This window comes from Coregonus clupeaformis, chromosome 18 (assembly GCF_020615455.1).
Source record: "Coregonus clupeaformis isolate EN_2021a chromosome 18, ASM2061545v1, whole genome shotgun sequence".
NCBI classification, from domain to species: Eukaryota; Metazoa; Chordata; class Actinopteri; order Salmoniformes; family Salmonidae; genus Coregonus; species Coregonus clupeaformis.
In genome coordinates, this window is record NC_059209.1 from 27,915,633 (window position 1) to 27,940,319 (window position 24,687).

General features: G+C 45.2%; 1 protein-coding gene across 1 annotated transcript; it reads left to right on the plus strand.

Annotated features, from left to right (window-relative positions):
* On the plus strand, positions 1-24,150 carry LOC121587263 (phosphatidate cytidylyltransferase 2-like). Its single transcript, XM_041904173.1, has 13 exons — positions 1-427; positions 9,860-10,002; positions 10,650-10,746; positions 12,378-12,475; positions 13,060-13,199; positions 15,256-15,314; positions 16,570-16,652; positions 17,226-17,313; positions 18,023-18,091; positions 18,269-18,421; positions 22,955-23,074; positions 23,258-23,361; positions 23,782-24,150. Exons 1-13 carry the CDS (start codon positions 362-364, stop codon positions 23,903-23,905), a joined length of 1,344 nt encoding a protein of 447 aa, XP_041760107.1. The 5' UTR covers positions 1-361; the 3' UTR covers positions 23,906-24,150.
* Positions 24,151-24,687: the final 537 nt, after the last annotated feature.

Below are 24,687 nucleotides of genomic sequence, written 5' to 3' on the forward strand. Positions count from 1 at the left end.
TTGAGTAACCGGTTGCTAAATTGCTCTTCTTAAAGTTTTATTTTAAACCTAAGCTTAACCACACTGCTAACAGTATGCGTAAACCTAACCGTCCTTAGATTTAGACCAAACCGCAAATGTTTGTTTTCATGACTTTTTACGATATAGCCAATATAATTGACTTTGTGGCTGCAATATCTCGTGGAAACCCAGTGAGAGGGACGTGCATCATCTGGGGCAAACAAGAAAGGATAATTTATGTCGAACGAAACCGTCGTATTTTGTTGTTTAGCAAGCTAGCAAAGGTTGATAGCTGGCAAGCTGTAACAACCCTGTCACAGACACTCACTCTTCTGTAGTAGCTGGGACGCGAGTTGCAGAAATGACAGAGCTACGGCACCGCGGAACAACGGAAAACGACCTACTATATCAACAATCCGAAGACAAGGTAGCTAGCTAACCTACTACGGTACTACGGAGTGTTTATGGACTACCATTTGGAATAAACCTGTTAGCTAGTCAAGGCAAGCAAGACCCGCTAGATGGGAGATCATGCCACAAATTATGATTGTGACTATAATAATGATAAGAATTAGTTAGCTAGCTTTAATAGCGTACAAGGCAAGCTAGTTAGCCAGCCACGTCTAACGTTACCATTTAATTAGCGCTAGTTTGCTTACTAGCAAAACATAGCTAGCACGCTAACAAATGGTATGCTGATTTGCTGCTAACATTAGGTCTGGCTTGAATGGCACACCTTAACAAGATACCGTGAGTGGTTAACTAGCTATCTATATATCTAACGTTTGTCTCTAGCGTGTCATTGAAAGTAACAAGAAGTATAGCTATTCCTCTCTGCCTACTCCCCAGTCCACTGAACCGAAAAGAGGCGTGGTGCATTTACTGTGTGGACAGGGCAGCTAACGTTGGGTAGACTTCTTCTTCTTCAATGAGGTTTAACGGCGGTTGGCATCCAATTTGTTGCATTACCGCCACCTACTAGACTGGAGTTCAACTCCCTTATATTTCCTTGAAAAATAAAAGAAACAAAGAAACCAAAGCAAAGAAATATCCTACCATCTAACACTACACTCACACCTTCAACACTACAACTAATAATTAACCCCACCCTTCTCCACTGTTTAAATACACTCACTCCTACCTCATGCCCTCAACCTGAATTGATGGGATATCACCACTTAACACTCCCTGTAACTCTTCTGCTGTCAAGCCTCGCACACCCAAATATCTCTCTGCAGCTGCCACCACCACCTCAATTTTCTTCGATTTGCGTTCCATCCCTGCAGCACAATTAATAACCATTGCTATAAACGCTAAAAATCCAATCTTGCTGAACCATATATCACTTTTAGCTTTATCCCTCTGTACTGGTACATCTCTACTACTCACACAATTTCTCTCAGGATCCCTCCCCCTTGACCCATCTTCCTCTTCTTTCTTCACTGCCTCCGCATATGACAACTTCTTCTCTACTCTTACCCTGGATACCTCAACCTGCTTCTCTCGCACTGGACATGTCTGATCCACAGCCCCATGGCCACCCCTACAATTAGCACACACCACCACTTTCCCCACTGCTTCACACTCCTTTGTCTCATGCCCTTCTGCACACTTCTCACACCTTGGAATCTCCCTCCTACACACTGCTGCCACATGCCCATAAGTTTGACACCTGTAACATCTTAAGGTATTCGGCACATATGCTCGCACTGGATAACTTATATATCCTAACCTCACTTTCTCAGGCAAAGACTCAACTTCAAAACTCAAAAGAACAGACAATGACTCTTCTGTTTCCCCACTCTCGCCACCCTGTTTACGTCGCACCAAACGACGAGCATCACACACACCGGGAATCATCTCCTTCAGTTGGTCAACTTTTACATTCACTGCTACTCCAGTAATCACTCCTCTCAATGGCGCCCTTTTCTTAAGAGCGAAACAATTCACAATTCTTTCTCCCATTTGTTTAACTCTGAGCGCCGTCTCCCTCTGCCCAACAGAAACACAAACAATTATCACTAGACCACTTCTGGTTACCCTCACCGATTCCACTTTCCCCAACGCTCTTTTCACCCATCTTGAAACCACAATTGGATCAGCCAAAAGGAAAGGATCCATTTTTTCCACAAACTTCACTCCTACTGTCACAGACTCATCTTTATCCTGATCCGCTGTGCAATCCTCGGGCTCCAAGTACGTCACCACACCTTCCACCTCCGATACATCACCCTCATTCACTTCCATTTCTACTCCTGTCTTCAGCTCACTTTACTTACATTTCCTACCACACTTCTTTAACAAACCTTCTCCATTTTTCCCGCCATTTTTAACTGACTCAAACTCACAATCTTCCTCCATCTCTTTCTTAGACCTCCTCTGCCTCTCTTTTCCCCTCCATTTCTCCAAGTATACATCTCCTTATGATAATACTGCATTTCTCCAAACCTATATCTGTTTCTTGCCTTCTCTAAGGACTCCATTTTCCCCCTCCTTTCCCTTCCGGCGTCTATTCTATCCTCGGCCTTGACCTCTTCATTGCTCTCCTCTTCTGATCCGCATTCCTCCTCTCCTGAATCACCATCGTCTTCCGATCCCTCATCCGAGCTGTTATCCTCACTATCATCGGGACTTACTCCCTTTCCAACTGCTCGTCTTTTCGCTGAAGACGCCATGCTCCACCCCTCAGTCGGTCAAGCCGTCTCACGTTAGGTAGACGTATCTATTCAATTAACTAAATCAATTTATTAGTCATAAACTCTGCCTACTTTTCCAATGTATGGTTTGGACTTCAACTCATGAGGTAGGCTGAATTGAAATGGCCATGGCCAATCAACTCTGCAGTCCCGTGTAGCTCAGTTGGTAGAGCATGGCGCTTGCAACACCAGGGTTGTGGGTTCGATTCCCACGGGGGGCCAGTATGAAAATGTATGCACTCACTAACTGTAAGTCGCTCTGGATAAGAGCATCTGCTAAATGACTAAAATGTAAATGTAAAATGAAGGACAACCCACATACACATTTCAAGCCACAGACAGATCACCATCACTGCCTCAATTTATAGCTAGTATGTATGATGCCAGTTGTGGGCTGTTTTGAAGAAATAAACCTAGTTACTATACATTAAAGTAGGGCTGGGAAATATGGCCAAAATATTATATCACAGTATTTTCCAAATGAAGGTATTTTATGTTTTTGGATAATAAAAGTTATACATTTGCTTTATGAGTAGTGCGTGACCCTAGGGTGGCAACACATAAGTGATTTAAGTGATTTAATGGGTCTCTCCATTCTGATTGTTTTATACTGTTCAATTAAACTAAAACCCAAAATATTTTTCTGCATTTCCTGCACTCATTTGAGATCATTTCCACACTGCCATATAGGGCTGCACGATATGGGCAAAAAAATCGAGGCCTTATTTGTAACCAAATGTTAATTGTGATTTGACTTGCAATTTAGATCAAAACACTTGGGTGAACTCTTGGAATCAAGGATAAATAATGATTATTCTAATTCTATAGTTAGAAGGTAATAGTGGGCACTTTGAATACAGTGTTGTTTGATATGACAACGAATGAAAATGCCAGGGAGGAGTTATTGTGACAGGGTAGGAACCAAAGTGTTGGTCAGTGTTTCCTAGGGGACCCTAAAATCTTTGGCGACATTAAATGTTTTCGCTTAGCTACTTCATGTAGCTAACATATTCATGCAGGTTGGCAGTGGTGTTTGAAATGGAGGGAGTACAGGGCTTGGAGGATAAAAATAGATTTCAGGTTGGAAAAGTTGAATATTTTCAGAAGGAGTCGGGTAATTGGTTAAGGGAGGGGGATTGGCGGGAAAGAGCGAGGAGGTTGAAAAGACTGAGGGAGGCACAGGATGGGTTTGAATCTGTTGAAGCTAGCAATAACAAGGGAGAGGGTACACTATATATACAAAGTATGTAGCCACCCGTTCAAATTAGTGGATTCGGCTATTTCAGCCGGTGAATAAAATCGAGCACACAGCTATGCAATCTCCATAGACAAACATTGGATGTAGAATGGCCTTACTGAAGAGCTCAGTGATGTTCAACGTGGCACCGTCATAGGATGCCACCTTTCCAACAAGTCAGTTTGTCAAATTGTTGCCCTGCTAGAGCTGCCCCGGTCATCGTGAAGTGGAAACGTCTGGGAGCAACAACGGCTCAGCCTCGAAGTGGTAGGCCACACAAGCTCACCGAACGGGACCGCCAAGTGCTGAAGCGCGTAAAAATCGTCTGTCCTCGGTTGCAACACTATCTACCAATTTCCAAACTGCAGCTGGAAGCAACGTCAGCACAAGAACTGTTCGTCGGGAGCTTCATGAAATGGGTTTCCATGGCCGAGCAGTCGCACACAAGCCTAATATCACCATGCGCAATGCCAAGCGTCGGCTGGAGTGGTGTAAAGCTCGCTGCCATTGGACTCTGGAGCAGTGGAAATGTGTTCTCTGAGGTGATTAATCACGCTTCACCATCTGGCAGTGTGACAGACAAATCTGGATTCGGTGGATGCCAGGAGATCACTACCTTCCCGAATGCATAGTGCCAACTGTAAAGTTTGGTGGAGGAGGAATAATGGTCTGGGGCTGTGTTACGCACGCCTCTCGGAAGAGGGAACGCAACACCCTGCTACAACTAAACTCTCCGTGGGGTGAAAGAGGTATGGGACTGTAGGTGTGAGTAAGGATGACAAAAGGCAGAGAATACCGTTAACAGGGAATTTTATTCCTTCGCACGGTAAGTTTGGGGAAAAGGGGCTGGACGGAACCAAAGCAAATAAAGTAAATATCAAAGCCCCCTCTCCTACCTTACCTGCCTACCCACTACTTACTTAACTAGCACCACCTGGTGCACTAACCAAAATACAAGGGATGGTCCGCCCAGGTCTTTCCTAGTGTGCATAGACAGTCAACTTCTACGGGTAATGTATGCCCGCGGGCCTCTTGCCTAAGCACTCCCTAGGTGCCTTCCCCTTCCCCCCTTGCGAACAAATGAAACAAAAATAGCACAAACTCGTTCACAACAAAAACCTGAGAAAAAAACTAACTCAGGACATTAAAGAAACTCTGAGCCACAAACTAACACAAAACATTACAATTGGTTCTCAGAGCAACAACAACACAGTACATACCAAACTCTTAGCATACAACCAACATGCTGTAACTCTCAGCAATTCTGGTTCCCCTTTCCCTGCCTTTTCTGAGCAACTGGGGCTTATATAGCTTCAGGAGGAGTTGGTAAATTGGAGACAGCTGCGTCCTGACGAGGGCGCGGTGTCAGCTCTCCAATCATCAATGTTTTTCAAATCAATCAGCTGCTTGTTGGGGAATTTCAGGAACCCATTTCCTGAAATACCTACATGAAAATACACAAACCACAACATAGAGACTGGGGAACGTAACAGGCTGTTTTTCATGGTTCGAGTGAAGGGATATCTTAGCGCTACAGCATACAATGACATTCTAGATGATCCTGTGCTTCCAACTTTGTGGCAATATTTTTGGGAAGGCCCTTTCTTGTTTCAGCATGACAATGACCCTGTCGGGATCAGTGTGGAAAAACTTGACTGGCCTGCACAGAGCCCTGACCTCAACCCCATCGAACACCTTTGGGATGAATTGGAATGCCGACTGCGAGCCAGGCCTAATTGCCCAACATCAGTGCCTGACCACACTAATGCTCTTGTGGCTGAATGGAAGTAAGAGTTAGGAGGGAGTGGAGGAAGACTCGGATGGTTGAGGGGCAGCTCTCAGGGAACTGTGGGCTGATCTTGGATGGTTGGTGGCCTGGCGGTTGGGAGCATGGGCCGGTGGCCGGTAGGTCACTGGTTCGGGTCCCTGATTTGACTTGGTGGGAGATCTGTCGACGTGCCCTTGGGAGGGCGCTTGATCCTGGTTGCTCCTGTGGGTTGCTCTGGATGGGAGGCTGCTAGATGATAATGTAAATGTTGAGCAGTTTCACTGTAGGTAGATTGTATGTTTTAATATTCAATACAAATAAAAAACAAATGTATGCTAATTAACCTATAGACCGATAAGCATTACCAGTCAAATGTATTTTCTGCGGTTAACCGATAACATCCCTAGCCTACACCATCACTGGTCTCCGGCTGTATAGCTAGCTACGTTTACTCTGACTCAGTACATTTATTAGATAGCTAGTTAGCCAGCTAGAAAAGACAAACTAGCTGTTTGCAGATGTAAGAAACACAAACTAATAGTTTAATTATGCAACGCTTGTGGATTTATATTAAGAAGCAAAGTGGAAACAGTATCGTAGTCATCAACATTGTTGCATGTACTGCATTTACCATGCAGACTGAACGCAAGTGTCTTGTGGTTAAGCAACAATAAATGCGCTCCTTGAGTGACAGGGTGAGGGGCTAGGTTTGTGTGGAAAGCAGCATGGAGAGAGAGCTGAGAGAGATGACTCAAGTAGCGGAGTAAATTATAAAAATGGACGTTACACATGGCGTATCACATTTAACAAACCAAACATTCAAATACTGTTATAGAAGATAAAGTAAAAACCCAAACCGGTCCATGCATCAATACCGGTATATTGTAAAATACGGTATACCGCCCAGCCCTAAATTGAAGTCAAGTGCCTTTCATGAGCTCAAATAAAAATAGTGTCCAGCTGCTTTGTTGTGTTGCCTGTTCTCTCCTCATCCATCACACAGGCTCCACTGTGGGGCTTTACTAGTTTCAGGGTCCTTAAAAGACATGCTGTGTTCCCCCCTCCAAGTCCAATTTGACTTGCTTTTCCGCCTCAGTAGAATGTAGGCCTTGCGTCTTGGTTTTTGATCAGTGATTGTCTGGCAGGCGCCACCCTTAGCGACGTTGGCAGAAGCGGTTGTTTCTGTTTGGGGACTCCGCTCAGGCATCTGTCTACGCCTGCTACGTTCGGTTAGGCAGGTGTCATCATGCAGCTGTGTTGTGCTGGTGGTATAGGGCCGTGGCGCTCTGTGGTTTGGTTAAGAGTCAGACATGACTGTAGAAGGATCCTGCCTGCAGATGCATCATCAGTTCTCCATGGAGAACTTGGTGTCTCTGTCATGTGCCTACAAAATGTTTTTGAGAGTTTAAATCATATGAGCCAAAGTTGACTCAGTTTGCTCTCAGAAAGTTTGAAGAATAGATCTTGGACTGCATGATTGGCGGGGAATGAGTATATCTGTCAAATTGTGACAGCCTAAGGACACTGGAAAATAGATCCAGCCTATTTATACCCAGAGGAAATGGCTTGTTTGTTGGTCAGTGCTATACGGATTCCTTGGGACGTCCCAACTCTGACGTTACCCCATTCAAATGTAAAAAGGTTAGGGATGTCCCAAGGATCCCGGATAGCACTTACCCTTGTTTGTTGTGTACAGTATGTATGAGTGCATGTGCATGTCTATTATTGTGGTAGCTGTCGTGACGTGACTTTCATTAATATGATGACTGTTATTTATCGAATCAACTAACTATGTTTAATTGTTACTCGATTAAATTAGTCATGTAACAATTAACTCATTAGGATTTGGGGCACCACGGAATAAGTTGTTTATGGAGTTACCATCTCCCAAATTAAACTCTAAAAGGTCTTTACCTATCAATATGTATAAAACAGTCAACGTATTAGTCATTACCTCTTATCAGTCTCATTCTGAACGGTCGTAGACTTCTTGGATCTGCACGAACCCCAGCTTTACTTATGATTCAGCACTACACAAATTGGCTTAATTATTTATTTACTAGCTAACTAAATAATAATACAGAATAACATACACACTTAATACATGAGAAAAAGTCCCTAGCGGACTAACAACATTTATCGTTGATACGTTTGGAAACTACCCTAAAAGTAATCATAATACTTTGCTCCTGAACCACCGCCCATTTGGAGTAAGAAATCATGAATGTATTTACGTGTGGATGTCTTTGTTCGTCGTCTATCTCTGTTGAAACCAAGCCTTCTTAAAAGGGTTTTTAGTGGTGTCCTGTGTCGGTGTAAGGCTCTGGTTGTCCACCAGAGGTCACAATGTCCTTCTTCTTAGTTGTCTTGGTTTGGATTGGGGTCTCTCCAGAACAGCTACTTAGCCGTCCCAGTAATTGTCTGAGAGGGGATTTTCTCCTTTCCACCTCGTGTGGTTAGTCAGAGTTTGAGCCACTTTACACGCACAGCTGCAGCCTGGCAATATTCGGTTCTAGTCTGGGAGTTGATCTTCTTCACCTCGTGTTGAGGTTCAATGTTCCAACCATTTTCAGACGTGTAGCGACTGCCTCACGTCTTTCTGGTCTGATGTTAATTTGTCTTTCAAGCCTTTATGCACTCTTGGTAAAAGGAGGCGTTCCATCATGCTGACACGATCTCTGAGCTCACTCGGGGCGTGGCTACTTACTAGTGCAAAGCTTATATGAAAAACAATTATCTCATTAGAAAACTAAAATCACATTCCTATCTTAACAAAAATAATTTCATCAGTTTTCATATCTCCTATACAACGTAAAGGATGAAGCACACTGTATGTCAGGTTATACTTTCCAAGATACAATATTTTCTTGATACCATACTTAATGACATCACAAAATACTAAACAATATGACATGATTGTTATTTAGATCCCCACTGACCGTTCCCCACATTCTTATGTTAGAAATATTGTTCCAGTATTCACTTTTTAATGTGTTTAGAGTTTCGGCGGGAAGACTGTCTGTTAACAAAGACATTCCTTTGGTTAATACTGGAGAGGGAGACCCTAGATCTCCTCTCCTTTAATTTACGACAGGGTGTGAGCTGTCAAACTGGCCCAGTCCCCTCCTCCCCTCTTCTGTGGGTGAGAGAGGCCTGGTTACTGTCAACCATTGCCAAGCTGATCTGACCCATTGGATCCTCACAGGACAGTCATGACATAGCTTAGGTCAAAAGATAAAGTAGAAAGAAATCGCATAGGCCTACATTACTTACTTAACATGGTTGAATGAATCTCTTGATTCTGATGATGTGACCAGAGACAAAAACAAAACGGAGGTGTGGGTAGTGTAGTGCTACTCCTTGCCTCCCAGGATACATGAAAGGGGTCTCTTCAGCAGCAGGAGTGTGGAAGGAGGGGCTATTTTTATCCAGGGCATCCTGACTGATGGGAAATGGGTACCGTGGAAACCAGCAAGCCTTGGGGTTCCATCAGCTTGATAGCTAGGCCTACTGCTATATGTGTGTGTACTGTGTGTGTGTTGACAACCAAGACAGGCAGAGTGTAGGCTAACAGCTATCTGTTGTGTTAATAGGAGGTTAGGTGACACAACAGTGTAATTTTGGTAGCGCTATGGAGGAGAGGGCAGAGGGGAGAGACAACGATGACATCACAGCAGTCTGCAATGTCTAATGACACGTTTTGTTGCCATGGAAAAGCAGAGGGTCATCCGGATTAATGCAGTTTCACGGCAACAAGCTTTCAGAGAGGATCAAGGGGGCAGACACTGTGAAATATATTGATTACTCTGTCACCATCAGCCATATATTTATCAGACAGAATATCCTAACGCCAAAGCAGAAAAGCACTACAAGCTTGCTCTCACAATGTTGTTGTTCACTGACATAAAATAGACCCGGAAAGGAAGTGGGGGAGCATTCCTCATAGGAGGCTAGCTGTGTTTGTTTACATTGTATGACTCACTCTCTCTCTGTCTCTCTGTCTCTCTGTCTCTCTGTCTCTCTGTCTCTCTCTCTCTATCTCTATCTCTATCTCTATCTCTATCTCTATCTCTATCTCTATCTCTCTCCTCTCTCTCTCTCTCTCTCTCTCTCTCTCTCTCTCTCTCTCTCTCTCTCTCTCTCTCTCTCTCTCTCAAGGGATCTGAGAATGAGGGGAAAGCAGAGAAGGATGGGGTGTCTGACAGTGAGACCAAGCCTGATACAGGGCTCCTGGAGGTGCCTGTCCCTGCTGATGACACCCCCGAGGTCCTCAACAAAGCCCTATCTGGACTGTCCTCACGGTAAACACTACCAACATATATAGATTTTTTCATTGACTATTTTCTTATGGTAATCACAACCTCCGGTTTGGCCATTGTTTGGAACAAGGGAAATATCACCTATTCACAAAACGTAATATCTGTGTCCCATAGGTCTCTGGTCAAAAGGAGTGCCACTGGGCTTATAGGGACTAGAGTGCCATTTGGGACACAACCAACATCTAGATTTTTTCATTTACTATCTTCGGTTTGCTCCTCCATCCTAACAACATCCTGTTATTCAGACATGGATAATTGAATGCTAATGAAACACCATCTGCTATGCTCAATATAACTCATATTGATTTTACATTTTAGTCATTTAGCAGACGCTCTTATCCAGAGCGACTTACAGTTAGTGAGTGCATACATTTTCATACTGGCCCCCCGTGGGAAACGAACCCACAACCCTGGCGTTGCAAGCGCCATGCTCTACCAACTGAGCTACAGGGGATTAGTGTGTAGGCCTATATTGACATTCTTCAGGAATGTATTGACCAGCAATTGATTTGTGCACACAAACAACTGATATGGATGCTTATTGTTCACCTTTTCATTTCACTGTTGTTCATTACACCGTTCATTACACACTGCATCTGGGGATTAACTGTGTGTGTGTGTATTCTCAGATGGAAGAACTGGTGGGTGCGCGGGATCCTGACTCTGGCCATGATCTCCTTCTTCTTCATCATCATCTACCTGGGCCCCATGGTGCTCATGCTGATTGTGAGTGATCCTCCTCCTCCTTTCCCTAAGCCTTCTGTCAGTCAGTTTGTTAGCCGATCCCAAATCGCTCCCTACCCGTCCCCCTTGGCCCTAACCCCTCAATGTTGCCGGATCTGCAGGCTCAGGATAGGTATACGCAGTCCAGTGATGGAGCTTCCACCATATTGCATACACACCTTACAGATCTGCAGAAACAAAAGGTTAGGACTAAAGAGAGGGTAAGGGATTGAATTGGGGCCAGCTGTTTGTCTGTCTGTATCCTTAATGGATTAAGGCTCAGAGTGTAGCTCAGTGGAAATAACAGGCTCTTCTCTGCTTTGCTGCTCTGCTGGACTACCTGCTGGGAGGGAGAAAGCATACAGTGAGGGGAAAAAAGGATTTGATCCCCTGCTGATTTTGTACGTTTGCCCACTGACAAAGAAATGATCAGTCTATAATTTTAATGGTAGGTTTATTTGAACAGTGAGAGACAGAATAACAAAAAAAAAATCCACTCCAATAATCGCACCAACTGTTGTCACCTCACCAAGCTGCTTGGCGATGGTCTTGTAGCCCATTCCAGCCTTGTGTAGGTCTACAATCTTGTCCCTGATATCCTTGGAGAGCTCTTTGGTCTTGGCTATGGTGGAGAGTTTGGAATCTGATTGATTGATTGCTTCTGTGGACAGGTGTCTTTTATACAGGTAACAAACTGAGATTAGGAGCACTCCCTTTAAGAGTGTGCTCCTAATCTCAGCTCGTTACCTGTATAAAAGACCCCTGGGAGCCAGAAATCTTTCTGATTGAGAGGGGGTCAAATACTTATTTCCCTCATTAAAATGCAAATCAATTTAACATTTTTGACATGCGTTTTTCTGGATTTTTTTGTTGTTATTCTGTCTCTCACTGTTCAAATAAACCTACCATTAAAATTATAGACTGATCATTTCTTTGTCAGTGGGCAAACGTACAAAATCAGCAGGGGATCAAATACTTTTTTCCCTCACTGTACATTTACATTTTATCCAGAGCGACTTACAGTTAGTGAGTGCATACATTTTCATACTGGCCCCCTGTGGGAAACGAACCCACAACCCTGGCGTTGCAAGCGCCATGCTCTACAGGGGACTATCCAGAGCATGCTGCAGGAACTGAACAGAGAACACAGAAACTATAAATAGAGTCACAGCACAAGAACATTTGACCAAAATGTCTATGATTAAATGAGATGGTATTGAGCAGCGAGGAATCATACAGACTGATCCAGATACTGTTGTCAGGGTGATATCAAATGTGAAGTGTGGTAGGGGAATACCATTTTTTTTAAATTACCTTTATTTAACTAGGCAAGTCAGTTAAGAACAAATTCTTATTTACAATGACGGCCTACACCGGCCAAACCCGGACAACGCTGGGCCAATTCTGCCGCCCTATGGGACTCCCAATCACGGCCGGTTGTGATTCAGCCTGGAATCGAACCAGGGGGTCTGTAGTGACGCCTCAAGCACTGAGATGCAGTGCCTTAGACCGCTGCGCCACTCGGGAGCCCAAACTACCATGTAGTTGATATCAAAACTCAGACAGTCAATGGCACACCACAGTAATTTATTACAGACCTGTTCAAAGTAATAATGGAGCATCTTTCTCTACAGGTGTTGTGTGTGCAGATCAAATGCTTCCAAGAGATCATCCACATCGGTTACAGTGTGTACCACTCCTACCACCTGCCCTGGTTCAGAACGTTGAGTTGGTGAGATGCGTGCGCACACACTGTTTGTTGACCTGAGATAATGAATTGCATGTTTTATTTCATTGCAGACTTCCTGAGGTTTGTTGGTATGCTGATGTTAATGTGGTCCTCTGTAGCTCAGCTGGTAGAGCACGGCGCTTGTAACGCCAAGGTAGTGGGTTCGACCCATACACAAAAATGTATGCACGCATGACTGTAAGTCGCTTTGGATAAAAGCGTCTGCTAAATGGCATATTATTATTATTATTATTATTAATCTAGATTATTAAACCAATCAGCAGAGAGAAACTACATCATGTTACATGTAGTGGTGATGGTATTTGTAGTATGTTAGCTCTGGTGGAAAAACTCTTTAGTTATTATAAAACATCATAACTTGAACATTGCATCTCCCAAAGTTCACCATTACTCCAGGTTTTCCAGAAAAGAGTGCATAGTGAATGTTCAGTCTGTATTGTAACAGTTCTGACCTCACCCATTGCCCCTCTCCTCTTCCTCCTCTCCCTCCTTCTCTCCCTCCCCTCCTCCTCCTCACCCTCCCCTCCTCTCCTCCTCCCTCCCCTCCTCTCCTCCTCCCTTGTCAGGTACTTCCTGCTCTGTGTAAACTACTTCTTCTACGGAGAGACGGTGACAGACTACTTCTTTAATCTGGTGCAGAGGGAGGAGCCGCTGCGCATCCTCAGCAAATACCACCGCCTCATCTCCTTCGCTCTGTACCTCACAGGTGAGATGCCGGCTGTCTCAAAAGTTCTAACTTCCTTCCTTTTTTCATGTCTTTTCCTTCATGATCACTGATCTGGCAAGGACAGATGGAAACCGATCTAGTTATTTTCCCTGTTGGTGATAAAGAAGCCATTTTAGAGTATTGAGAGTGAGACAGAGCCAGGGAGAGCGAGTGAGTGAGTGAGGGCGAAAGGGGAGTCCTCTTTTGAACGTTTAGTGTTGCTGTTGGAGCTTTTTCATTTTTAATCAGTTTTTACCTGACTATGGGTTTGGTACAAGTTTAAAAAATGATAAAAGCTTCAGAGGGAAACTCCACTCTGCCCCACTTGCACCTCCCTCCCTCTTTCAGTCAGCCAGTGCAGCAGTGGCAGTTAATGGCAGCAGGATGTGGTGAAGTTAGCGCTCGCTAACGTCTGCTTTTTCTGTGTGACTGCATGATCACACCTCGACTCTGTGGCTCAAGGTGGAAGAGGAAAGTTAATACCCGTCCACACCTCCCTTTGGATATATTTAAAAACACGGCCAGGTTGTTTACTGTAGAAGTGTTGGCAGGGAAAGGCTTTTAAGGTAATAGGGCCATCTCTTTTAAGGTAATAGGGCCATCACTTTTAAGGTAATAGGGCCATCTCTTTTAAGGTAATAGGGCCATCTCTTTTAAGGTAATAAGGCCATCTCTTTTAAGGTAATAGGGCCATCTCTTTTAAGGTAATAGGGCCATCTCTTTTAAGGTAATAAGGCCATCTCTTTTAAGGTAATAAGGCCATCTCTTTTAAGGTAATAGGGCCATCTCCCCACTGACAGATATGTAGAAGGAGCTGAGTTTCACAGAATCTATAAGTAGTCAGAACACTGTGTGCTTTGTTCTAGCCTTGTTCTAGCCTGGTTCCAGATCTGTTTGTCACGCCAAGTTTCAAGTTTTATTAGTCGTACACTACCGTTAGTCGTACACAGGCCTCCCAAGTGGCGCAGTGGTCTAAGGCACTGCATCGCAGTGTTAGCTGTGCCACTAGAGATCCTGGTTCGAATCCAGGCTCTGTCGTAGCCGGCCGCGACTGGGAGACCCATGTGGCGGCGCACAGTTGGCCCAGCGTCGTCCAGGGTAGGGGAGGGAATGGCCGGCAGGGATATAGTGGCGCAGTGGTCTAAGGCACTGCATCACAGAGGTAACTGTGCCACTAGAGATCCTGGTTCGAATCCAGGCTCTGTCGCAGCCGGCCGCGACCGGGAGACTCATGGGCGGCGCACAATTGGCCCAGCGTCGTCCAGGGTAGGGGAGGGAATGGCCGGCAGGGATGTAGCTCAGTTGATAGAGCATGGCGTTTGCAACGCCAGGGTTGTGGGTTCGATTCCCACGGGGGGCCAGTATAAAAAAAATTAAAAAATTATTCACTAACTGTAAGTCGCTCTGGATAAGAGCGTCTGCTAAATGACTAAAATGTAAATGTAAATGTAGCTCAGTTGGTAGAGCATGGCGTTTGCAACGCCAGGGTTGTGGGTTCGATTCCCACGGGGGGTATGAAAAATAAAAAAATTATGTATGCACTCACTAACTGTAAGTCACTCTGGATAAGCGCGTCTGCTAAATGACTAAAATGTAAATGTTCAAAAGTTTTAGAACACCTACTCATTCAAGGGTTTTTCTTTATTTTTTACTATTTTCTACATTGTAGAATAATAGTGAAGACAACCCAGAACCAAATCGGCATTTATGTGTCACTAGAGATTGAACACAACACAGTTGCTGGTCCTCAGTTTGAAAACAAAGAATGACAATAATAGCTACTCAAAACAGTCTGACCCAAAAATGCTTTTGGGTAAATCCATTTGAATTCAATCACTTTTTGACAGCATCCCTTTTGATTTAAATTAAAGTTTTCATACATGTTTACCCATGGAAGAAGTGGTCAGAAAGGGACTTTCACTTTCTGACCACTTCTACAATGGGCAGATATGCATGGAAGGTTTCGATCAAATCAAAAGGGGTGCTGTGAAAAAGGGATTGAATTGAAATGGATTTACTCTTTGTTGACTTGTTTCCTCTGTTCTGTGTTGTGCAGGTTTCTGCATGTTCGTGCTGAGCCTGTTGAAGAAACACTATCGCCTGCAGTTCTATATGGTATGTGTGTGTGTGTGTGTGTGTGTGTGTGTGTGTGTGTGTGTGTGTGTGTGTGTTGCATAGCATAGTGTGTGTGTACTGTATTATATGAGCCCTCTGGGCTGCTACTACATTATTGGTGGGGCCTGGCCCAGAAACATGGAATCCCTCCAGCAGTGATCTGGGTCCGCTCCAGGATATAGGGCCAGGGGCTTCATCCATCTGCTGCTGCTGCCTCTGTCAAACACACACACACACACACACACACACACACACACACACACACACACACACACACACACACACACAGACCGTCTGTGGCTCTGTTCTGGGCTCCGGATTGACCATGTAGGGCAGTGACATTGCTGAGCGCTGCTAGGAAACATACTGCAGTAACACATCTATCACTGAGAGCTCTGCATACTGCAGTAACACATCTATCACTGAGAGCTCTGCATACTGCAGTAACACATCTATAACTGAGAGCTCAGAATACTGCAGTAACACATCTATCACTGAGAGCTCCGAATACTGCAGTAACCCATCTATCACTGAGAGCTCTGCATACTGCAGTAACACATCTATCACTGAGAGCTCAGAATACTGCAGTAACACATCTATCACTGAGAGCTCCGAATACTGCAGTAACACATCTATCACTGAGAGCTCTGCATACTGCAGTAACACATCTATCACTGAGAGCACTGCATACTGCAGTATAACTCATCTACTCAGTGTTATGGACAAAATGTCACACTGACTGGGCTCAGCACTCCTCAAGGATATGTTTGTGTTGTTGCAAAGAAAACAGGGCAATGATGACCAAGTTATCCGTAAGGCTTGCTCTGTGCCAAATGCCATTTACAGCATTAATGCTAAAATATAAACAAATAGTGCTATGAGTAATTAAATAGTGCTAATGAGCCCTGAATGCTGATTGGCTAAAAGCTGTGTTATATCAGACTGTATACCACGGGTATGACAAAAAAATACTATTTACTTTTCTAATTACGTTGGTAACCAGTTTATAATAGCAATAAGGCACCTCAAGGGTTTGTGGTATATGGCCAATATTCCACGGCTAAAGGCTATATCCAGGCACGCCGCGTTGCATTGGCCATATACCACACCTCCTTGGGACTTATTACTTAAATATACCACAGTTATTTAAGTGTTTTCTGTCCATTTTGGGGTAGCTATGTTCCTTGATATCACTTTTTTTAAATGTTGGGACAATATAAGCTTTCTGAAAATGAATTTCCTTCCTTCCTGTCAGTTTGGCTGGACTCATGTAACTCTGCTGATCGTAGTGACCCAGTCCCACCTCATCATCCACAACCTGTTTGAGGGAATGATCTGGTAAGAAATGTCTGTCTCTGTCGCTCACTCACTTGCACGCACTCACTCACTCAAATTCAATCAGAGGGCAAATTCAGTCAGACATTGGTTGTGACCTAAATGACACTCTATTCCCTATATAGTGCACTACTTTTGACCAGTGCCCTATGGACCATGGTCAAAAGTAGTATACTATATAGGGAATAGGGTGTAATTTGGGACACACACAGTGGATCTATTCTGTCAGAGGTTAATGCATGGGAGTGTCTACTCACTCAGCCCACTGTTTCCATGCTGTACAATGGGAGGACTGACTGCAGGTTGAAAAGTATATTATCTGATGTAATTACAACCTGCCCTACAACCATGTGATGCAAATTATGAGTGCATTAGGGTGGTCTACATCAGGGGCTTATTCAGGAGTCAACAACATTACAGAACGTTCAGATAGAAATGGACTGTGCTGAAGAGACATGCTCTGTCTCTTGTAGAGTAAATGCTAATGTCTGCTCTATGCACAACATATCTATGTACAACACCCCACTGAATACAGCCCAGGTGTTGATACCAGTTCCTCTCTCCTTCTCTGTCTAGGTTCATCGTGCCCATCTCCTGTGTGATCTGCAATGACATCATGGCCTACATGTTTGGCTTCTTCTTTGGACGTACGCCACTCATTAAGGTTAGGAAGACTGTTACACAACTACTGTATGTTGCATTTTCTGAAGTTTGGATCATTCATTTGATATTTGGTACAAGGGATACCATTAGTAACACCCTGTACTGTGTCAACGTCCTGGGTCAGAGGAAGGCCCTCAAAATTGTCAAAGACTCTAGCCACCCTAGTCATAGACTGTTCTCTCTGCTACCGCATGGCAAGCGGTACCAGAGTGCCAAGTCTAGGTCCAAAAGACTTCTCAACAGCTTCTACCCCCAAGCCATAAGACTCCTGAACAGCTAATCATGGCTACCCGGACTATTTGCACTGCCCCCCCACCCCATCCTTTTTACGCTGCTGCTACTCTGTTAAGTATTTATGCATAGTCACTTTAACTCTACCCACATGTACATATTACCTCAACTACCTCAACTAGCCGGTGCCCCCGCACATTGACTCTGCAACGGTACCCCCCTGTATATATAGCCTCCCTACTGTCACTTTATTTTATTTTACTGTATATATAGCCTCCCTACTGTCACTTTATTTTACTTCTGCTCTTTTTTTCCTCAACACTTTTTTTGTTGTTGTTTTATTCTTACTTTTTTTGTTTAAAATAAATGCACTGTTGGTTAAGGGCTGTAAGTAAGCATTTCACTGTAATGTCTGCACCTGTTGTATTCGGCGCATGTGACCAATAAAATTTGATTTGATTTGATTGTGTTCTCTACAGCTGTCTCCTAAGAAGACCTGGGAAGGCTTCATCGGCGGATTCTTTTCTACTGTTGTGTTTGGGATCCTGGTAAGACATGACCATTGCCATAACTAACTGCAAAAGTTTCTATTCAAATTCCCCACAAGTCCTATTATCTTATTCTCTGCCTCTCTCCCTCTCTCTCTCTCTCTCTCTCTCTCTCTCTCTCTCTCTCTCTCTCTCTCTCTCTCTCTCTCTCTCTCTCTCTCTCTCTCTCTCTCTCAGTTGTCCTATGTGATGGCGGGCTACAGCTTCTTTGTGTGTCCAGTGGAGTTCAACAGCGACCATAACAGTTTTGAGGTGGACTGTGTACCCTCTGATCTGTTCCAGCTGCAGGACTATGCCCTGCCGGCCTCCCTCGAGTCCTTCACTGGATGGGTGAGCCTGACCTGTCCCCTCTGTTTGATTGTGTGGCTGGCTGGCGGGTCTCTGTATCTGATGTCTGTCTTTCTGGCTGGCTGGCGGGTCTGTTTCTGATTGATCGCTGGCTGGCTGTTCTCTGATCTCTCTCTGGCTGGCGGGTCTCTGTTTCTGATCGCTGGCTGGCAGGTTTCTGATCAGTCTTTCTGGCTGGCTGGATGGCAGGTGTGTTTCTGATCGCTGGCTGGCTGGCTGACGGGTCTCTGCCTCTGGCTGGCAGGTCTCTGTTTCTGGTCTCTGGCTGGCGGGTCTCTGTTTCTGATCACTGGCTGGCGGGTTTGTGATCTCTGTCTGGCTGGCGGGTCTCTGTTTCTGATCTCTGGCTGGAGGGTCTCTGTTTCTGATCTCAGTCTGGTTGGCGGGTCTCTGTTTCTGATCTCTGACAATATTTTCCACTAGCGCCGGTTGTGGAAAATATACAGCTGATTACAGAGTAATTTTCAGCTGAGTACTTTTTCCACTTAAATTAACTACGCACATTTTCAATTCTCTAGTTAGAAAAAAGCCTACCGAGTGGCGCAACGGTCTAAGGCACTGCATCGCAGTGCTTGAGGCGTCACTACAGACCCGGGTTAGATCCCAGGCTGTCACAACCGGCCGTGACCGGGAGTCCCATAGGGCGGCGCACAATTGGCCCAGCGTCGTCCGGGTTAGGGGAGGGTTTGGCCGGGGGGGGCTTTACTTGGCTCATCGCGCTCTAGCGACTTCTTGTGGTGGGCCGGGGCGCCTGCAGACTGGTCGTCAGTTGAACAGTGTTTCGTCCGACACATTGGTGCGGCTGGCTTCCGGTTTAAGAGGCGCGGTTTGGCGGGTCATGTTTCGGAGGACGCATGACTCGACCTTCGCCTCTCCCGAGCCCGTTGGGGAGTTGCAGTGATGAGACAAGATCGTAATTGGATCACAATTGGATATCACGGAAAAATAACGTCTGCTGAGCCCTCTCCTTCTAAAATAAACTAAATGCATCTTCTAGCGATCTATTGATAGGACAGGCATCCTGTCAGTCACAAAGTGAGCGATGACAGGGAAACATTGCTGGTTTGACCGTCTGCTGTATGTCCCGCCTCTCTGTACCGGTGCGTGTGTTTCTCTACACGGAGGGAGAGAGCATGAATTTGCACGTCCCATATAATGTGGGTGAATTTGTGCATCCCATATAATGTGGTAACGATGAGTCGAAATCCCATTTAGTCTATTGTTTTCTGGCACATTCATTTATTCATTTCGCGTGCAGGGTCCGACATTAACACATCTTTGCCTTCCTGTTCAACATTTACCTGCTCAGTCGCAGTCTACCTTTGAAAACCATTGAAGACTACACACATAATTGTCATGCTATTTGTATTTGAGCAATCCGATTTTGTTTTATTTTTGGCGAGCTACAGATGGCTATATCGAACAGTTGACAGTGCATGTCAGAACATAAACCAAGCCATGAGGTCGAAGGAACTGTCCGTAGAGCTCGGAGACAGGATTGTTTCGAGGCACAGATCTGGGGAAGGGTACCAAAACATTTCTGCAGCATTGAAGGTCCCCAACAACACAGTGGCCTCCATCATTCTTAAATGGAAGAAGTTTGGAACCACCAAGACTCTTCCTAGAGCTGGCTGCCCAGCCAAACTTAGCAATCAGGGGAGAAGGGCCTTGGTCAGGGAGGTGACCAAGAACCCGATGGTCACTCTGACAGAGCTCCAGAGTTCCTCTGTGGAGATGGGAGAACCTTCCAGAAGGACAACCATCTCTGCAGCGCTCCACCAATCAGGCCTTTATGGTAGAGTGGTCAGATGGAAACCACTCCTCAGTAAAAGGCACATGAAAGCCCGCTTGGAGTTTGCCAAAATGCAAAAGGCACTAGTCAGGATTGAGGGAAAGATGAATGGAGCAAAGTACAGAGAGATCCTTGATGAAAACCTGCTCCAGAGTGCTCAGGACCTCAGACTGGGGTGAAGATTCACCTTCCAATAGGACAATGACCCTAAGCACACAGCCAAGACAATGCAGGAGTGGCTTCGGGACAAGTCTCTGAATGTCCTTGAGTGGCCCAGCCAGAGCCCGGACCTGAACCCGATCTAACATCTCTGGAGAGACCTGAAGATAACTGTGCAGCGACACTTCCCATCAAACCTGAGAGAGCTTGATAGGATCTGCAGAGAAGAATGTGAGAAACTCCCCAAATAAAGGTGTGCCAAGCTTGTAGCGTCATACCCAAGAAGACTCGAGGCTGTAATCCCTGCCAAAGGTGCTTCAACAAAGTATTGAGTAAAGGGTCTGAATACTTATGTAAATGTGATATTTCCGTTTTTTATTTTTAATACATTTGTAAAAAATTATAAAAACCTGTTTTTGCTTTGTCATTATGGGGTATTGTGTGTAGATTGATGAGGAACGAAAACTATTTGATCAATTTTAGAATAAGGCTGTAACGTAACAAAATGTGGAAAAAGTCATGGGGTCTGAATACTTTCCAAATGCACTGTACATTTCCTAATGTTTTGCATTTTAACTTGCTACTGGAGAAGAACTACACCTGTGGAAAGTACTGTAGAAACGTAGCCTACACATCGGTCAGAGCGCTGTCTGGTGAGCCAATGATTCTAGCAAATATACACTACATGACCAAAAGTCTGCTCGTCAAACATCTCATTCCAAAATCATGGTCCCCCCTTTGCTGCTATAACAGCCTCCACTCTTCTGGGATGGCTTTCCACTAGATGTTGGAACATTGCTGTAGGGACTTGCTTCCATTCAGCCACGAGCATTAGTGAGGTCGGGCACTGATGTTGGGCGATTAGGCCTGGCTCGCAGTCGCCGTTCCAATTCATCCCAAAGGTGTTCGATGGGGTTGAGGTCCGGGCTCTGTGCAGGCCAGTCAAGTTCTTCCACACCGATATCCAAAACCATTTCCGTATGGACCTCGCTTTGTGCTCGGGTGCATTGTCATGCTGAAAGAAGAAAGGGCCTTCCCCAAACTGTTGCCACAAAGTTGGAAGCACATGTAGAATGTCATTGTATTCTGTAGCGTTAAGATTTCCTTTCACTGGAACTAAGGGGCCTAGCCCGAACCATGAAAAACAGCCCCAGACCATTATTCCTCCTCACCCAAACTTTACAGTTGGCACTATGCATTCGGGCAGGTAGCTTTCTCCTGGCATCCTCCAAACCCAGATTAGTCCGTCAGACTACCAGAAGCGTGATTCATCACTCCAGAGAACGCATTTCCACTGCTCCAGAGTCCAATGGCGGTGAGCTTTACACCACTCCAGCCGACGCTTGGCATTGCACATGGCTGCTCGGCCATGGAAACCCATTTCATGAAGTTCCCGTGGAACAGTTCTTGTGCTGACGTTGCTTCCAGAGGCAGTTTGGAACTCAATAGTGAGTGTTGTAACCGAGGACAGACAATTTTTATGCGCTATGCGCTTCAGCACTCGGCGGTCCCGTTCTGTGAGCTTGTTTGGCCTACCATTTCACAGGTGAGTTGCTGATGCTCCTAGACGTTTCCACTTCACAATAACAGCATTTACAGTTAACCGGGGCAGCTCTAGCAGGGCAGAAATTTGACAAACTGACTTGTTGGAAAGGTGGCATCCTATGATGGTGCCACTTTGAAAGTCACTGAGCTCTTCAGTAAGGCCATTCTACTGCCAATGTTTTTGTATGTCGATTGCATGGCTGTGTGCTCAATTTTATACACCTGTCAGCAACCGGTGTGGTTGAAATAACCAAATCCACTAATTTGAAGGCGTGTCCACAGACTTTTGTATATATAGTGTATTTAATCAGAGTGGAGAAGTGCAACTGAAGCACGAAATTATTCATTTTACGTTCGTGATTTTGAGCGAACCTTAACTGAAGCCGAGCCAAGCTGATCGCAGGCTGGCTGGCGGGTCTCTGTTTCTGATCTCTGGCTGGCTGGCGGGTCTCTGTTTCTGATCTCTGGCTGGCTGGCGGGTCTCTGTTTCTGATCTCTGGCTAGCTGACGGATTTCTGATCTCTGACTGTCGAGTCTCTGTTTTTGATTTCTGGCTGGCTGGTCTCTGTTTCTGAACTCTGGCTGGCTGGCTGGTTTCTGATCTCTGGCTGGCTGGTCTCTGTTTCTGATCTCTGGCTGGCTGGCTGGTCTCTGTTTCTGATCTATGGCTGGCTGGCTGGTCTCTGTTTCTGATCTCTGGCTGGCTGGTCTCTGTTTCTGATCTCTGGCTGACTGGCTGGTCTCTGTTTCTGATCTCTGGCTGGTTGGCTGGTCTCTGTTTCTGATCTCTGGCTGGCTGGTCTCTGTTTCTGATCTCTGGCTGACTGGCTGGTCTCTGTTTCTGATCTCTGGCTGGTCTATGTCTGGACATCTGCTTTGATGTCCTAAATCCTTGTGTCATTGTTTCTCCTCTTTGTGAAGAAACTGTTTGACCGTATGTGAGACTGTAGTCATCCCCTCTCTCTCTCGCTCCCTCTCCTTCCCCTTCACTCTCTCTCTCTTTCTCTCTCTCTCTCCAGCCCACGGTGCACCTCTACCCATTCCAGATTCACAGCATCTCCCTGTCTGCCTTTGCCTCCCTCATGGGACCCTTCGGAGGTTTCTTTGCCAGCGGCTTCAAGAGGGCCTTTAAGATCAAGGTGGGTGTGAGGAGAAAATACTAATGTTATCACTGGGCCCGGTGGACTCACTAGAATTGAGTGGCCTCTCAGTTGGCAGTGCTCATGATCAATGTTCCCTCTAAGCTGCACGGCAGTCCAGGGGAGCAGAAATATCAGCCCATGGAGAGAAGCACAAGATTTATATTTTTGTTGTCGTTCCAGGACTTTGCCAACACCATCCCCGGTCACGGTGGCATCATGGACCGCTTCGACTGCCAGTACCTCATGGCCACGTTCGTCAATGTCTACATCGCCAGCTTCATCAGGTAACTAACTAGAACGCCCCGTCGTTTATAGAGAGAGTAGTCAGTGGTGCATAGAGAGAGAGGAGCCACAGTCTTAACTGCATTTGGCTGACAATCATGTGTTGATTTATGAAAATAACGTATTATTAAAGAGGAAGTGATTATAGAGAAGGTTGTTACTGTATGGGATTCATTTAACTTTTTAAATATTGTTATTCTAGTCATTTAGCAGACACTCTTATCCAGAGTGACTTAAAGTTACTAATCTTCTCTCTCCCATGGGCCCAAACGCCAGCAATGTTCCACCTATTGCATAAAGACATGAGCTACAGCCTCAACCAAATTGACTAACCAGGCATTTTGTGGAGGTGTCTTTGTGCTGTCAGAATGTCACCCTGTATGTGTATCTGTAATCCATTGTGTAATCTTCTCTCTCTCCAGGGGCCCTAACCCTGTCAAGGTGGTCCAGCAGCTTTTAGCCCTGCGCCTGGACCAGCAGCTCAACATCTTCAACTCCCTAAAGAGCCACCTGACAGAGAGGGGTCTGCTGGTGGAGGCAGCCTAGGGCCACCATGGCGAGCCGCCCAGGGCCAGGTCAACTTACTGGGGACACAGAGAGGAGGGCAGCCCCCGGCACCAGAAAGCCCTGGAGGTGTGGGAGAAGAAGTGTGGTGCTCGTATGAGCAAGAACACATCAGAGAGAAAGTAACTCAATCCTTTGGGTTATTCCATTTTCTGTGTGTGACTGTGAGATAGTATATGTGTGTGTGTGTCTCTGTGTGTGTGTGACTGAGAGAGAGTGAGTGTGTAACTGAGAGAGAGAGAGTGAGTGTGTGACTGAGAAATTGAGAGAGTGAGTGTGTAACTGAGAGAGAGAGAGAGAGTGAGTGTGTGACTGAGAAAGAGAGCGAGTGAGTGTTTGACTGAGAGGGAGGGAGTGAGTGTGTGACAGACAGTGTGTGTGTATATAGTATGCAAGAAAGTGTGTCCTAAACCTTTGTCAGTGTTTCAGGTTGAATCTGTGAGTAAATGTACCAAAGGTTGTTTTTTTCTCATGTCAGCCATAGTATTTACAACACAGTGATGCCACTTTATCTGTGTACCACGATGAGGTCAGGTGTACATGTGTGTGAATATTTTATGGTACATATATTTTATTTGTGTTTTAATGCACTGCTGTATCGTCCTCATCATCCACCACCATGCCTCTGTTTTATTTGCTTCATTCATTGTAATAATTGTTTTTATTTATAATATTTGTGGTTGAGTTTTTACATTGAAATCTTCCATTGTATCCCTGTGTTGTATTGTCAATGTGCATTTTACCCGGTAGAGGTTCACTCTGCT